This window comes from Rhipicephalus sanguineus, chromosome 11, assembly GCF_013339695.2.
Source record: "Rhipicephalus sanguineus isolate Rsan-2018 chromosome 11, BIME_Rsan_1.4, whole genome shotgun sequence".
NCBI classification, from domain to species: domain Eukaryota; kingdom Metazoa; phylum Arthropoda; class Arachnida; order Ixodida; family Ixodidae; genus Rhipicephalus; species Rhipicephalus sanguineus.
The window spans coordinates 121,311,491-121,328,939 of NC_051186.1; the positions used below are offsets into that span (position 1 = coordinate 121,311,491).

The window sequence follows — 17,449 nt, forward strand, 5'->3', positions numbered from 1 at the left end:
ATGGTATGCGTTTAACGTTGAGACAGTAACGCTGAAGCGATCAGCGGTCCAAGCCGAGCAAGCGCGAGCGCCAACAACAACCGTCTTCGTCTTCTTCTTTCGCAGGCGTTCTTGTCTGCGCCCTACCATGTTACAAATCACTCCCCCGCGGAAAAGGAGCCATCCTGGCGACCTAAGGAACAGGTACAACTGGTGGGTCATAATGCGGCTTCAGTCGATCGACGTGAACAGTCTCGCGGCCGCGACGACGGCGGTCCGTAGATGATTGAACAGGCTCAATCATATAGTTAATTGGGAATGCCTGACGTAGGACGCGGTAGGGGCCTTCGTACTTAGGCAGTAGCTTTGTGGAAAGGCCAGGAGCGGAGGAGGGAACGCGAAGCCACACCAACGTTCCAGGCGAATACGACTGAGGAGGCAGGTTTTCGTCGTGACGGTCCTTCTGGCCCTACTCGCCCTACAATGTTACAACCCTAGTTTCTTAAGGTACGCTGAAAATGCGACTGCGCTGAAACTTGTCTTCCTCCGTGCCCTCTGCACAAGCTCATGTTGTGTTTCGGTTTCGGTTCAGTATTGCATTGTACGAATGACAGGGGGCGCCGCTCTGGCATTCCTGTTTTACCCAGGCGACGTGTAAGTAAGAGAGTTTGTGGAGAGTACTCGTTGAGTGCGGACGTTTCTTCTCCTTCGGCGCATCGCGCCAAACAGCCTGTTTGGGCTGACCGGCGTCCCCACCGGTCGCGTTGGTCACGGCCGGTCTTCACCTGCCGCTGCGCCGGGACTACCAGCCCGCAACACAGCACTCATGTTTCCCGACGTATTGCCAGATGGCATCCATATCTCACGCAGCGCCTCTTCTATCGTCTTTAGACGACATTTGCAGCGAAGCACGCAGATACACGGCCAATTTTTTTATGTAGCGGCCATGGGCGTTTTGTCGGCGTTCTCTGTGGTGTACTGCCTGTTTCTGCGGGACGGGCGTGAAAGTTGAGACATTTGCACGGGCACGAGAGTGGCCGTATCATGAGCCAGTGCCGCATTAACGTTTACTTGGACACGGTAGAATAAATGAGCATAACGAGTGCTCGAACGCGCCAGAACATTACTTTCGTTTCCAGAGCTGGCGTCTGCTCGATGCGCTAACCGCGGGGACACGAACGCATGGGAAAGGGAGGCACGTTAGCCCCGCATCTCGCTGCAATTCACGAAAAAAAAATGAAAAAGACGCACACATTCCCTTTGTGTGTCTCATTATTTCTCTCAAGTTTTATTAATCTATTCAACCAACAAATTACACAAACTACACATGCCGTGTCAAATAATTATCGCAGTGTCACGTGCTACTGCTGGCGACGTCAGAGCACAGTCGTCTACGTAGAGGAGCGACGTCACAGCACTACCATCTACGTAGGGCCATTTTCTCATGTACGTCATCCCCTCATTCTCTAAAGCGCGCGCCCGCGAGACGAAGGGCAAGCAGCGTTCACCTGGAAATTTGACCCATTTCCGCGGCGCGTAGCGTTGCAAATTTTGGCAGACGTGATCGTGAACGCCCAGAGTATACATTGCGCTCGTCAGATCAAAATTGTCAAACCTAGTGAGGGGCCCTTTAAGGCGAAAACAATGGATGCCTCATCAAACGCGAAACTTTACAGTCGGCGTTGGCGGCATCAACACGGCTGAGGCAAAAATTCATCGTCACGTGTTGACGTTACCATATGACGTCATCGTGAGGTCACATATTGCCCGACTTGCAACGTCATCATGACGCTATCATGACTCCTCTATGACGTCATCACATGACTCTGTCGCTTGGTGAAAGGTGGGCCGATCACGGAGGCAGTGCAAAACCACGTTCGGTGCAGAAAGCTTAAGAAGAGTGGCGGGGCAGGATGAATACATCGACTCAGAAGCGAAAGAAGAAGGCTTTCGCGTTCGAGTTGTCTTAAGACCGGGAGAGTGGTAGATATAAAAGGCGCGTCTGTAAAGCCTCCAGAGTCTGTGACCGTGGCGCAGTGGATGGCGTGCCCGGCATCTGTTGTTGCTGACCGAGCGGTCGTGGGTTCGATGCCCGTTGACGGTACCTTTTTTTCATTGCCATCTGGTGCGTCACTGCTAACAAAACTTGAAACAAAACTTTTGCTTACTTCAGCAAATTTATTAAGTGCGTTGCACTTTAGGGGCCCGGCTTGTCGTCCATCCATGGATCTCATGTGGCGTGATCACGCTCAAAATCAATCAGTCAATACATTCCTCAAAGAAGGCTAGCAGTGCTCAGAACCGGGTTAAAATAAACGAAGAAGGTCTAAAATAATATAATTGGCTGAAATAACCAAGAAGTAATCGCCATAATTAACTTAAAGTTGCTAAAACACTTCGGAAACATGCGGCTGACACCCACGCCTCGCAAGAGAGGGCACCACCGCCTCGCCATGCAGGCGCGCGATTGCTCCTCCCACCGGCGCTATCTCTATGAACTCCTGCGAAAGATCACTCATAGACAGAGACTAACAACAGCGCCAAGGGAATCGCTAGGTGCCCGTGCTACGCGCTTCCTCAGGTTTCACAGTAGCGGAGCTGCTTTTAGCGCAGGATTTGGAACTACACCATTCGCTACACTAGAACACGACACTACCGCTCGATTATTGAAATATAACTATACCCAGGGATAACAACAAGAAGTGAATCTGATTTAAACGACGTTCTTGATTTATGTAAGCTATCGGCGAATAGCAGCAATCTGCTAAATGACCTAATATGACAGCAGCTAGGGAGTAAGGGCGGGCCTCTGTATGAAGAGAGGGCGCTTGAAAAAGTGGCGACTCCGTGCTCGGCTTGTGAACTCTACGTGTCGCGCACGACAGAAAAGTTAGGATAGCAGTGTTATAGCAGTGCGTGGAATGTTTTTCCTACATTTCTGAGTCGTTCAGGACCACCTTAATGAAAACCGGTATGACGCCACAGCGAAAAGCTGTGGTGTAATACTGTTACAATAGGATATGGTAGTTATGCTCGCGTCGGCACCCGCGTTTGGAGCAAGCATACATAATATTTACGCCAGTGATTACCCGTCGGCACGCGACGGGATCTATCTATCTATCTATCTATCTATCTATCTATCTATCTATCTATCTATCTATCTATCTATCTATCTATCTATCTATCTATCTATCTATCTATCTATCTATCTATCTATCTATCTATCTATCTATCTATCTATCTATCTATCTATCTATCTATCTATCTATCTATCTATCTATCTATCTATCTATCTATCTATCTATCTTTCTATCTATCTATCTATCTATCTATCTATCTATCTATCTATCTATCTATCTATCTATCTATCTATCTATCTATCTATCTATCTATCTATCTATCTATCTATCTATCTATCTATAACATAGCGGAGGCAGCCTAGCTGCCGTCATGAAAGGACGGCAACGTTGATGATTCCGTGTCAGCCGACAACAACCAAAAGGCGTTTATTGCATGCATATATATATATATATATAAGTAAAGTGGAAAGGGAAAGGATGCGACAGAAAACAAGGAACAGAAACTTGGCGCATGCGCAATGACAGCGCGCACATCACGTGGTGGTTTGACACCGCATTTACAACACTATCTATCTATCTATCTATCTATCTATCTATCTATCTATCTATCTATCTATCTATCTATCTATCTATCTATCTATCTATCTATCTATCTATCTATCTATCTATCTATCTATCTATCTATCTATCTATCTATCTATCTATCTATCTATCTATCTATCTATCTATCTATCTATCTATCTATCTATCTATCTATCTATCTATCAGTCCTCTCTACCTTAGCAAAGTATTGTTTGGGAGCGACTCTGTCCTAGTTTCATTTATTTCGCCGACTTATTGCCAAGCGTCGGCAGAATCGCCATAGGAAAAGGAGACAAACAGATTCGAGGAACTCACACACGTATAAAATCTTTATTGAGCGCACAACACATATAAGACAATGGGAAAGTCTGCGTGCGAAGATCTGTATCATACTTAAAACCACTGTAGCATCAATCGCTACTTTGCATCTATCACAACGTTCATATGCACCGCGGCCTGTGGGTACATTTTTACATCTGTACAGGCGCAGTTAGCAAAACATGTAATGCAGAAATCGATCAAATGTTCTTGCCCGCCCGTGACGTTGTCTCCGTCCATGAGGTCACGCATTCTGCGCCTTTTTTTTTACAACTGCTTTCGCACTACGAACTGCTGGAAAGCTGTATTTGCACCTCAAGAAATCAGGGTCACGTGACCTGAGCAGAAACATCACGTGTGGCGTCATCAGCAGAGCTCGCACGTCGCTGACGACCGCGGCTCTGGCCGTAGTGATGCAGGAAAAATAGCGAGAACCGTGACGCTGCAGGGCGTAGGTTACTGGCCTCTCCAGTGACATGGGCCAAACACTTACACTGGCAAAATACGGATAGTTATGCCACGCCAGACAGTACATTACCGTTCATTCATATTTTACGGCACTGGTATGACGTCATACGTGATGTTTCTGTGGATGTCACGTGACCCTGAGCTGCTGAAACGAAAATACACTCTCCCGAAACTGACACCACGATAAGGTACAGTCGTGAGCAATATGAGATAGAACACTTAGTTCATGTTTAATAAACGATTACTTTTGATATACCGATATGAATGTGACGTATTGACTTGCAAGAGATACCTTTCCGCTTGAGCATTTAGTTTTAGGAACACTTCTGCGCGTTTTGCAATATGAGAGTGTTCCCTCTCATATTGCTCATGACTGTACGTGCTATGACAAGAGGTCAATAGCACCTTAATCGCGATACTTTGATTCAGTAATTATATCTCAATTCGATTCACGGTGATCGATGCTCTGCAGAATGTGAATGCGTCAACTAGATTTTGTTGCCATGCCAGCAGCCTGACTTCAGGAATAACTTATATAAACTTTTGTACAGAGTCTCTGAGGGCTGCGTACAGCTGTCTTAGTGCCTCAGAAGTAACACGAACTCAATATCCACACTTTATAATGGATACCACTACAGTTGGTAAAAAAGGGGCAACCTCTCAAAGTATTCGTGCACTTTTCCTAGGAATCTACAATGTCGGTGATATATTCGTCTTCATCTTACACATTATCTGTTACGTTTCCACCAAAGGCAGCCTTTCTTTAAAAAATAAACTTGAGAAACTCATGTTTACAACTGCGACACACTTCGTTACAATAGACTACGTCTGGAAGCGTAACGTTTTCCGACGCACAACCGCACTTCTAGAAAGAGTTCACATACATTTTTGAATATAGAGCGAGGCGTGGCACAACCAAAGAAAATTTCAAGCGTTTGCACAACATCCATCAGCTTGTATACACACAGACACACACAAAAAAGCGGTTACGCTAGGAATTCTTTCGATAAAGCGAACTCCAATAAGTCTTTGTGCTGGACATATGGCGAAGAGGCGAGCCACTATCAAAGAGGACTTCAGTACAAAACTCTTCGTGAATTCGACCCCTTGTCTGTGCACAAAATGGTTCGACCACCTGGTCAAATAGTATATATATATAGCCGGAATAACGCAAGGACTCATTTCGTTATATTCCGTTCCTTTCTAATCACCCTCCATTTCTCAATAGGTAGCTTTAGAGTAGGATACGCAAAGCTTTGCGTTAGCGTTTGTCGCCAGTGCGCATGCGTCATACGCTATACCCTCTTGGGTACCCACGTTAAGTGACGGAAATAGCGTATCGTACCCAGCGAACGCTATTTGTGCGTACCCTATTCTAAAACTACCTAATGTTATCTTCAAGTACCATAACCGAGGTGATAACTCAGGCGGAGGGCCACTCGGACCAATGACGAAGAGATAAAAAGAAATGAAGCTTACATAGAATCCTTAAATTATTCCGGCCTTGTACACCACACTGAGGGTGAGGAAAGAAGCATCATAGATTAGATAGTGTAGATAGAGCAAACGCTCAAAAATGATAGTGCATGTCGTCCCACGCCATGGCCACGACCCTGCTGACGTAAAGCTCGGGGTCGAAGTGCACGACGTGGTGCTGAGGATGAAAGTGATGGTGGTGCGGCGTCATGGCCAGATGGGTGACGGGCTCCATGGCGGGCCTAGCGTTGGGGTCGCACAGCCGGAGCACCCACGTGACCACGGTGAATGTGGCGGCGTTGGTGGGAAAGGCCCGCAGGAGGGTGGAGTTCAGGCCACGGGTGAAGACGCGCAGGCCTTCTTGGCGGTAGCTCTGAACGGCGCAGTCCCAGAGACCCTTGTATCTGCAGCGTGGCAAAGCTTTCATGTTATTTATTTAACCGGACGAAAAGACGGAAGAGAATGGAAAGGCAAGAACGTCAACCAGACGCGCGTCCGATTTGCTATCTTTCGCTGGAGGAAGGAGACTGCAAGATAGAAAGAAGGGGGCATACAAAAAGTCCGCTTGAGGATAAGCAACACTGCTGGGCTCCATGAACGTCGAAGAAAAATTGGTTCGTTCGTACCTTGACAACTTGATAGTATCTGGACGTAGGATTTAAGGCGTATCACGCTCCACTCTAGATTGTTACGTTACTGCGCATCACTTTGAGGACGAAGAATAGATACCAACTAGCCCAAGCAAGTACCACTCTACATATTGGTACATGTGTGGCCTCATTACTATCGACAGCATTAGTCGGGTCATGGTGCCTACTCAAGGTTTGCTAGTACTAGACATATAACATCCTGCACCTTTTGTACAGATTGAACGTACGGTGGTTTGAGCTTGCCGATGAACACGCGAAGTGCATCTAACAATGATTGCAGCACTATGATCATCGGTTTGTTTTCTTCAGACAGCTTGTCAGTCGGAGGTTCAAAGTTCAATGCTGCCGAGACGCAACTCAACTCCCTCTCCGCTCCGGTGCCGTCATCGACACCCACCTTATCCTGCTTTAGTATCTATTCTTACACAAAACTTCTTTACTCTTGGCGTATACCAAGAAGACCGAAAGATATGAAGCGTAGTTGTTCAGTGTCTGTCTTCGGTCCCATCTTAAAGTGCACATTCGTTAAACGCGGAAGCTTTTATGGCATTCATTCACTGAGAACCAGACAACGGGTTCGCTTTCCTTCCATAGCGGTCGCGAACATGCTCACACATTGAGTTCTAGAAGTGTGTTGAAGAACCGCGTTCAAGGCATCGGCGATGGTGCTTCTCGCAACCCCTGCGTTGTCGAGATGTATTAGGTTTGAGGGTGCATGTACCTTCGCGGTCCTCTCATGCCGTCCACCTGGAGCCTGGACTTGAGGACGTCCATCGGGTAGCAGGCCATCCAGGAGAAGACGCCCGCGAGCCCTCCGGCGGCCATCAATGCGGCGGTACCTTTGGCACCGCTGAAGGTACCGTCGGCACCTAAGCGCACCATCTCTTCGTAGCTGGCGAAGTAGACGGCGAAGCCCGGTGCGTCCCGCAATAATGTCGGCCCGAGTCCTCGGAAGGCACCTCGGAGGCCTTCCACCCTGAGCACCTGCCGCAGGCAGTCCACGGGACCCTTGTAGAGGGCGCGACGTCCACTCTGGCCTTGGATCTGCGTTAGCGCGAAGCGAGCCTACCTCAACTACACGAATCACAGACTGTTCTACATCTGCAAAAATTGGAACAACTTGTTCGCCCTTGCTTTTTGGTCAAGTTAAGTATATTCGTACGAAAAACAGAAAATAACAGCGCACTGCTGCTTGAGTTACACATAATTATTGTATATCCAAATTAGGCTGAAGATCAGAGAAAGATGGAAACTTTAAGAGATGAAAAATACTTGAACAGGCGGTGCCGCTGGAGTGGACGTGTCGACGCACTGGCTCCTGCGAAGCCCCTGTTCAAGAATTTCACGGAATTATTGTGTGAGTTTATTAGGTAGTTATTCGTTTTCTGAATTATCCATAATCAGATAATTCGTCAAACAATATACACTCAAAGAATGCTCCGGTGTATCGAGAAGGAAAAAAATAGTTAAAGTAGGAACTCCCCTATTGGAGATCGTTCAGGCACCGCATAAGCACCCGGATGAATTCTCTGGGAAGTCAGAATCGGTACACACAGCGAAGTTTCTAAAATTTGCTTAGTATATATTGCCACAGGGAAAAGTGTCGTCTTAGTTGGCTCTTTCAGCCAGCGCTGTCATCTCTTATTTGCCAGCTCTTTTGCGATAACGGGGCAAGATGCGTCAGTGAGTCCGCTGTTCTCGCCAGCAATAGATGCTTGCGTACCCTAAGGTAATAGGTACCACTGCTACTGCAGATTGCGTGATCCAGAGCCATGGTTACTTCCCCCGATTTCTGGTACTGTTGCCCTATTTCATTTGACTACCACGGCTGAACTTCGTACCTCCGCGAAGTTCTATAAACAACAGTGTTCGCGGTTGAAAAAAGAAAAAAAGAAAAGCTGTAATCTTTCACAAACCTGTAGCGACCTGGTATATAAGTACACGCCGCTGGCGAATGCTCTAACCTGTTTTAAATAATCGCTTCATAAATGGTACGCTTTTTTTTCAGCCATGAATGGTGAATGATCGCTGCAGCAGTGCACGTTCGGAGCATCGGCAGCAGGTAGCCTGCACGTACTTGTAACCGGGTCTTGGCCAACTCTACGGGACTGCTGATGATGCTCTGCACGGCTCCGGCCAGGACGCCAGCGGCTGCGTGGGCCCAGATGCTGTCACCGAGGCGCTTCTGGGTGGTGCCGTAGACACCGAACACCACGGCGTTCACCAGCGCCACGCCAGCCATCGGAGATGACATTCCTCGGTAGAGGCCCGCCATCTACAACACCACGTACCACCAAAACGATAATGAGACAGCGGCTGAGGAAAGCCATCAGTGAACATCAAGTGAGGCGTATAGTCGGTCATGTGCCACGCGCTGCCCCTTGTTGTTCGGGACGGCCTTCATTTTCGGGCACTCTCCTAAGCGCAGTACATCACTCGCGGATGGAAACACGAAAATTTAAGGCTAAGTAATGCTTATACTTAAGTTCTAGCGTTTTCAGTTCGTGTCATATCGGCGTAATTTTTTGCTCGAGCACTTGTATCAGAGCCGACCTTACCTATAGCGGCCAGATTTATAGCGACATGAAGTGGTTTTGAAGAGCAATTTCTCATAGCAGTCGTCAAATTAAAAAAAAAATACTTCAGACAGCTTCGCACTAGTTTCAGCCTAGATGGACTTCTCCATGTTTCGGTTTATTTTTCTCTTTCTATCTTCCTCTCTTTCTTTCTCTCTTTTGTCTCTTTTTTTCTATTTCTTTCCTTCCCTATCTATTTGTCTCTCTTACTCGCTCTTTATATCTTTTTCTTGCTTTTCTTCCACTTCTTTCTCTATTTCCAGCTTCCTCCTTCTTTCTCTCTATCTCTCTATTTCTCTCTCTTCCGTTCATTTCTCCCTGTTTCTCTCTTTCTATTATGTTTTACTCTCTCCTCTCTTCCTTCCTCCTCATCCTCACATCTTTCCTCCTCACCTACACTTCCCTTCCCCATCCCCTTCCCATACAATACTATACAACGCTGTAGGTCTTGCTCTGCTAGCGTGCCTGGATAGCCGAGTGGTTACGATGCTCGCCTTCAGATCGTGGGCACGCGGGTGCTAATCGCACCTCATCAACAAATTTTTTTCGACGTTAATTTATCTTTTTTTTTCTATCTCTTTCTTTCTCTCTCTCTGTACTCGTTCTCTCACCCATCACAGTTATCAGAATCATCCACCGGAGAAATTGGCGCACGTGTTCTGTGAGCGAAGCAGAAGATGAAGAAGAGGCTGAAGATGAACAAGAGGACGAAGAGAGCGCGTGCAGTTCATGATTACGATAGCTTTTTTTCCACAGATAGGTGGCGGTTCCACTACCACCATCTTGCCAATAGTTCGAAAAACGACAACAGACGACGCCACTCATCCACGTTTGCAGAAAGCGAGAAAATTGCGCGCGCAAGTATGGTCAGCGTCGCCTCGCACGTGTTTTATATGTTATATGTCGCGCTAGGTGACGGAAATCGGCCGACAAAAAGCAAGGAGCACAAACGCGGACGGCGTCTTTCACCTACAATCGGGGCCAACTGTTGGCGTCGTTTCAACGACGTGACGATAAGTGCCCCAGTTTGTAAGGACAAACGCTCGCTTCCTATAGGCACCGTGCAGTCGAGTTTTCCCGTGTGACTACAGCGCCAGAACGCACAGTCTAGCGGATAGAAAAAGCAACTCTGAGACGGGGCCGTTCAAAATGGAACGCGGTGCGCGCGTCTCCCTCCCTGCATTAGTGGGTGAACTGTGGCCGGGCTACACGGGGGACGCGTTCGCGCGTCTGTCTTCTGCGTGCCCCTAACGGCCAACGTCAGCGAACTTGGGACGGGCCTGTGAGTAGTGTGCCTCGATGTGTGCGCCCCCCTTAGGGTGTTGCCATTCTTTGAAGGGGCTGATGCCGCCACGACGCCATTTTTTGCCCCGCGTCTCGTGCCTCTCAGCGCAGCTGCCGTAGAGGGGTGAGACGCCGGTAAGAAGCCGTGGGCTAAAATATGGCAGCCGCGCCGCAGTAGACGCCGCAGATGTCCTCACCCTGGACAAAACGCGCAACAAAACGCGCATCAAGGCACCCTACCTGTGAGAGCAACGCAGCTCCCTCTGGTCAGTGGACGGTGCTAAGAAAGGACAGCGCAGCGTCTAAATACAATCGCTTGAGAACAAAAGAAAAAAAACACGCACACACACGCACACTGGTGCGTACAACAGCGTGCACTCACATACGCACACATGCACGCTCTCACCCACACGCACGCGCTACGCTCTCACTAACGCACTCACTCACATAATATAATGTGCCTCAGTGAAATAGTATTGAACAAAACATCAATCAAACGCATCGCAGCGTTTCAGTGGAATTGCACGGCCGCTACTAAAACAATCATTTTGGTTCATTTTAGCGACCGTGCCAGTGACTTTTATAGCATCGCGCGAGCGCATGTCTGTTGTGTGTGTGTGGGGGGGGGGGGGGGGGGTGCGGGGGTGCTTTTGCTTATTACAATTGGAGGAGGAAAAAATGGACCGACAGATTTCAGCAAATTATAATTCGAGAGTTATCTGCGAAATTTCATCCTCTCAAACTGCAATAAACGGTTACCAAAATAAAGTACATCTTGATGATCAGTTGAACACATGACTACCACTAATTACCGGAGTTAGAACCTCCTAGAACACATGCTTCTGCCAGCGAGACGTCTGACAATGAATGCGTTTGCGTGAGGAAGAAGACAATGATTTTTCCATGTGAGGCATGATTTTTTTTCTCTTGGGAACAGTAATAAACCAAGATGGTTTGTGCGTTGGAGGGCAAGACACCCCGTTATTTTCGTCTCTTTGTTCTCATTTGTAACCTTTCGCGACGCTGTGCAGGCGCGTTCGTGGTCGTCTCGCACGAGCGTTTACAACGATGAAAGCCAGGCGCAAGACGCGCGTAGTCACACATACTGCTGACTGAACGTCTTGTATAGCTTCCACAGCGTTGCATATATTGTATGAAACTGAGTATAGGTACATCGGCCAGCGTAGGCGTGCACACGAAGGGGCTGGGCGCCCCCTCCCCCCCTTGGGAGGGAGAGAATACAACATTTATTGGTAGAAATAAGTCGCTATTGGGGGTGGGCCTCCTAGTCCGGAAGACCATTGGCTCTTGCCGCCGCCCGGGCACGACGGTCGACCAGGGCTTGTTGCTGCACTGGGTCAGAGCTGGACAGGGTCGCCTTGGGGGCTTACATGACCGGTCATGTAGGCTTTTACAGAATCCAGTTTTTATTTATGCTTGTTCTATAAAAGCATGAATACACTTATTTGTTGTGGAAAGCTGTGGTTTTCCTTTATTTTGACTTACAGGCACCATCGACAAGTTTTTCATTTGGGTTGCCGCAAAAGTTTTTCAACAAAATGTTCGTCAGTAGCATATGTATCGGCACTATTTTGTTCATGTGGCCACTCTCACGTGCGTCTAAGTCAGGTTATTCTTCGTTGACCAGACACTGCACTGTCCGCCTTGTACTTTGCTACGAACTAGTTGTTATCCGATCATTAGTAGTAGTTCTGGCTACGCAGCAAGCCGCTTTACGACAAAGTAGCAGTGCGCAACAGCGTTATCACTAGGTAGAGTAGTCCTCCTCAGTCGAACTGTTTCCTGACACCGTAGCGCTCATTAGTTGCAAAGACAGTGATCGTCTTATCCGAAGTGAGTGCGTCTTTTCACAAAGCACAATATAACTTTTCCAGGGTCCCGTACATTGAATATTCTGCCACGTTGACTAGAACGTTCTGCATCTTCAACAAAGTCTCGCTTCTGTCGCATCGTTGCAACTAGGACGTAATTACCTGATTGGGTACAACTTACCACTACTGGTCAGTGGAAGTTGTCGGCACAGTGCTCGACAGGCATACTTTGAAAATTCCGGCAATGACAAGCTTCCATACGTTCACCATCGTGTCCCCTTTGAAGCGGCGCTACATACGTATCATTCACACGGCATGTCAGCGTCCTTCCTTTCACAATTTCGAACCTCACAGGCACGAAAACACTCAAAGGAAGGCGCAAAACACAAGCAGCTGAATCACAAAGAGATGCACATTACTAAAGACGTGCCGGGGAACACTGGTTCTAAGAACGCGTGACGAACGCGCAATCTTCCTGCATACCGAAACCATTTGCCGCTTGATGAGACCGCACCACCTGCTGACGTGGGGCGAGTGGAAAGGCTTTATCACTAAGCCCTCCTCCTTTTACGGTTGATGTTTGTTACGCGCGGCGACTAGACTTAGCTAGTCAAGCAAACTATGAGGCCTGGAGATATAATTCATGCCTGTTCTACCCGTTTTATTATGTTTAATCGCGCCACTTTTGGCGAACGCTTGAACTCGCATAAAGCAACTTGATGTTTCATTTCATAGATGGAGCTACCACCAAAAAACGCCTGTGAGACTTATGATTCATTGAAAATATTTTGTTTGAAGCACTGAGTGGTCAAGTTAGTGAGCACAAGTAGATAAAAGACACAATATGCATCTACTAATGTGCAATACTCGTTGGCAATTAGCGTCTAAAAGAAAAAAAAACGAGTTTCTACGGGACTGGTCAGCAGGAAAATTACGTAAATTCACTGCTGTCTTGCAGGTTCCCTAAAAAAGATAAAGGAATTTTCTCTTCACAGAATCATAGAAAGGGCCTTGCTTCTTCATGATGTAGAAGTTCACAGTAGCAGCTTGTATAGTTTTGTCGCTTCATCGGTAATGCGTGACCAAGTACAGCCATAAACTGCCGCATTGACACAATAATCATCAAGTTTTCGTCAGAACACAAAGCAACTTCGCATGGAAAATAAGTGTAATGTAGTCTACGTAGCCACTAAATATTATTGTTCTGCTTTGAAAAGTAAAAAAGATATTCTCACAAAAACTTTTAATATTTTGCCCATTTTCATTGGAGCGTAAATAAATTACTAATTATTTTATGGCTAATATCTCTTCATAGAAACCTTAAATAGCACTTCTTCTAAAGGCACGGTAAATTTTGTCTTGTTATGTTGAACAGTTTCGCCGTACTGGCCGTACAATGGAGGCTTGTACAACGAAAATGCCTTTTGTTGCTCACACTATTTTCATTGCTATTAGGTAACGCTTCCGAACAGGCATTAACACCAGGTGTCATTAGAAAGCGGAGATCATAAGCTTTCTGAATTATTACAATTAATATTTATTTGTCAAGCGCAGCGAGCACAGTGTGTCCGCAAACAATGCGTAAAATGCGGAGGGGGATTCGCCGGAGTGGGACCGCCACCTGCTGTTGAGAAAACGCCCCGTACGAGTGGGTTATTTTGTTTCGACCCCAACAATTGGCATGAATTTACTATTTGCATTGACGATCCGTTGTACCGCGATCTCGGCACGATTCTGAAAACTACTTTAGGCGATACTGCACACACTCCTTCACACAGCCTGAGCTATGTAGTGTATATTAATTGGACAATTTTGCACGCGTGGATATTGGTCATGCAAATATAGCAACATTGGTGTGCTAAAATAATAAGCCGTTGTCGCGTCTTTCCCGCAATTTCACCAGCGAATCAATTACATTACAGCACACTTAAGACAATAATTCGGTAATACGGGGGCAACAAAAGAAAATTTATTCCAGAATATCGTACTTTAGCAGAGCAAGAGTCACTTTCAAGCTCGCCACTTTATCGAAAAAGTTGAAGGAAAATACAAATCTTTCGTTTTGACTAGATCTGCGTAGCTCGGTCAGTCCTTAACGAACCTTTAAATCTAATCATTGTTTCACCCGTCGCCTACTTTCTTTTCAAGCCCTTGGAGGTCTTGCCGACCCTCGTGCGCCTCCCATGTCAAGTTGACGACCGGCTGCTCGGAGCTTCGGGTACATATTCGTAGCCGAGGAAGAGCTTCTGGACCGGGCATGTCGGCGGCTCTTGCTGCGCCTCTTCTTTCATCCTCGGCTTCTTTCCGACCGTTGGCCGAGCTTCAACGGCTTCGGGCTTTACGCGCGCATCCGCTATGACGACGGCGGGACGAGTGCCTTGATCGGCCGACGCTCACGTTCCTCTTGGCACTGCGACACTTTAAAGCCTCGTTGGCCATGTCGTTGGTGCTGCTTGGGAAGGAGATTCTCGGGCGCTTTCTACGGCTCGCTCTCGGGGCTCTAGTTGCGACTGCCTGGCTGGCGGAAGGGTTTTCGCTCTCGGGCTGCGTTGCTTCCGCTGCCTTCCGCGACTTTCGAGCTGCTGTAGTAGCGATGGGCTTCGGTGCTAGCGGCTCCGCCGACACGCAGTTGGGCGGTCGACCGCGTGGCCGCTTGGCAGCCAGAGCCCCGTTGGAAGCACTAGTGGCACGGGCGTCAGAAGGAGCCTGGCGCTTCGCTCGCCTGGCCTCTGGCGGACCGTGGTTCTCCTCCGCCCGTTTCTTCGCCATGGTGTCGGCGCTCCGGACCTCGATGCCACGTCTGCCCTCGATACCGTAGAGCTCGCTGTGCTCCTCACTGTTGCCGCTCACCGGCAAGTGGGCCACAGGAGATGGATTTGGTGGAACAGCGGCGAAAGTCCAGATTGAGCAACCAGCTGGACTGAGACCCTACCACTGACTGAGCAGAGTAGAACGTGGAAACCGTGGCACACACGCTGGGGGATTGGCCAAGAACTGGGTAAGGTAAAAAAAAATCTTAATTGGCCGCGTTTGTTTCTCGTGCACCGCGTGCGTGTGTTCCTTCCTTTTCTTCTCTTGGAGGTGTTTAGAACACCTTATTCGAAATTCTCCGCTTCACTGCTTATATTATATTATATTATATTATATTATATTATATTATATTATATTATATTATATTATATTATGTTATATTATATTATATTCTTAATATGTTTGTTTCATTTTTACTTCTTTCATCTGACACAGAAAAAATTTAAGCTTTAAGAATTATATTTTAAGAACTATTCGGTTCTTGGCCAATCCCAAGCGTGGGTGTGTGCCACGGATCTACTCTGCTCTACTCTTAATCCACAGCGCAATGTGGAACGCTAATTATAAGCATCGTCGAGTTTACTTATTAAAATTAGTGCTATTTATATAATCGACGGTATTTATTATTGTCCTACAATTTGAATTCGAATGCCAAAAACACAGATAATTGGTCCCGGGCATTTGGTTATTACTGAGCGTAGCTAATGAAAATAATTTTTGCACAAACAACAAAAATATCCAACAACTCGAACATACAAGGATGTAGAGAGGTACAGGTCAGAGTCCCTAACATGTGCAAATAAGAGCGCGAAGGAAAAAAAAATTCGGCAGATCCCACGTACCGTGGGAATCGATGTTATGCGAAGCATGCGTGGGATGGTGACTGTGGTGTAATTTTTTACATTGAGCGAAACGTTACGGAATGACGCTAGAGAAATGTGGAAGTGGTATACGCACACTCGTTTTTTGAAGAGTCGCATATGCATCATATAAGCAGTCGTTTACAGTTGCGTAACGATGCCAACAGCACCATGGGTGTTACCAACACCAGACGCGATAAGCTGACATGTAGTGCTTATATTCCTCAATACTGGCTAGCGCGAATCCGAACAGCACAAGGAAGAAACACATATGCACAGGACAGGCGTTACTCGCAACTAAGCTTCATTCAGGAAAGTTTCAATGTATATACACACAGCCAAGTGGCACCCGCAGGCGCACTGCACGTACGTTACCGTCACTTTGCAGTTGTTACATTTGCGTTACAGTTGTTATGCTTATACTTGTCCGTTATGACGGAGAACGCACGCACGTTTCACGAACCCGTGTATATGTGTAGAAGGGGTTCCTGACAATTCTTGAACAAGAATTGTCAGGAACAAGAATTGTCAGGAAGAATTCTTGACAATTCTTGAACAAGAATTGTCAGAAAGAATTCTTGAACACTGATCACGGTGCTCACTGATCACCGTGATCAGTGAGCACCAGCAGCTAGACCGGACTTGTTAATCGGATCCGTTCGTGATCGCGGTTACGAGGGGCCTAAGTGTAGTGAAGTGCGAGGTATAGCACAGCTGGTGGAAATCCTGGATGCCTCTTACGATGAAATGATCTATGAAGCCTCCTGTCCTGGACGTGGCAGCGAGGTTTCTTGATGCACTGCCTATATTCAAGCCTCCTTTCACGCAGTATAAAGACCAGGCGTTGTTGTGTCTTGATAAATTGATGTAGAAGTCACCGGTACTGTTGAAAGACACGGTTCTTTCGGCAGATTTATTGTAGGAAGCACTGACCACGGTTTTTGTTTATACGACGTGGTCCACGTTGCGGGTCACGTGAACGAGTGCATGGTAGTTGAGCGTCTTCCAGGGGTCTTCTGTCTTCAGCTTCCTCACTATCTTTCCGTCCACCGCAGTGGTGTAGCGGTTACGGTGCCCGGCTGCTAACCCAAAGGTCGCGAGTTCCATCCCAGTCGCGGCGGTCGCATTTCGATGGAGGCAAAGTACTAGATACCCGTGTACTGTGCGATTTCGGTGCATGTTAAAGAGTACGAGGTGGTCAAAATTTCCAGAGGCCCTCGCTACGGCGTCTCTCATAATCATATCGTGGTTTTGGGAACCTCAACAATCAATATTATTGTGAGCACAATATTCACAGCATTCGTCCTTCATCTTCTTCACCGGTATATAATCATCATCACGCGGTGCACGAGAACAGACAGTCCGTGGTCCTGCCCTGAGCTTCCTTATCCAAGTCGTGTTCACCCTCAGCGGTTCCTTCAAGGGTGTCTACGTGCATCCTACTGCGGGGGTGCGGCCGAATCGGGCGGTGCTCTTAGACATCGCAACCTAATGTCTCTTTCGTCTCCCGGCCAGGCATATTCTGCCTGTCGG

General features: G+C 47.3%; 2 protein-coding genes across 2 annotated transcripts in view; both read right to left on the bottom strand.

The window, feature by feature from the left end:
* Nucleotides 1–5,908: 5,908 nt before the first annotated feature.
* LOC119373567 (mitochondrial basic amino acids transporter) lies at nucleotides 5,909–8,824 on the bottom strand. The gene is made up of 3 exons (XM_037643628.2): nucleotides 8,631–8,824; nucleotides 7,275–7,597; nucleotides 5,909–6,307 (listed from the first exon to the last, which is right to left on the bottom strand). Exons 1-3 carry the CDS (start codon nucleotides 8,805–8,807, stop codon nucleotides 5,998–6,000), a joined length of 810 nt encoding a protein of 269 aa, XP_037499556.1. The 5' UTR covers nucleotides 8,808–8,824; the 3' UTR covers nucleotides 5,909–5,997.
* Nucleotides 8,825–14,567: 5,743 nt separating this feature from the next.
* The window catches only part of LOC119375348 (serine/arginine-rich splicing factor 4-like), a 50,934-nt gene continuing 48,052 nt past the window's right edge, over nucleotides 14,568–17,449 (bottom strand). Inside the window, exon 2 of the mRNA XM_049411247.1 lies at nucleotides 14,568–15,173. Coding sequence (XP_049267204.1) covers nucleotides 14,568–15,173 — 606 coding nt within the window. The remainder of the gene's footprint in view (nucleotides 15,174–17,449) is intronic.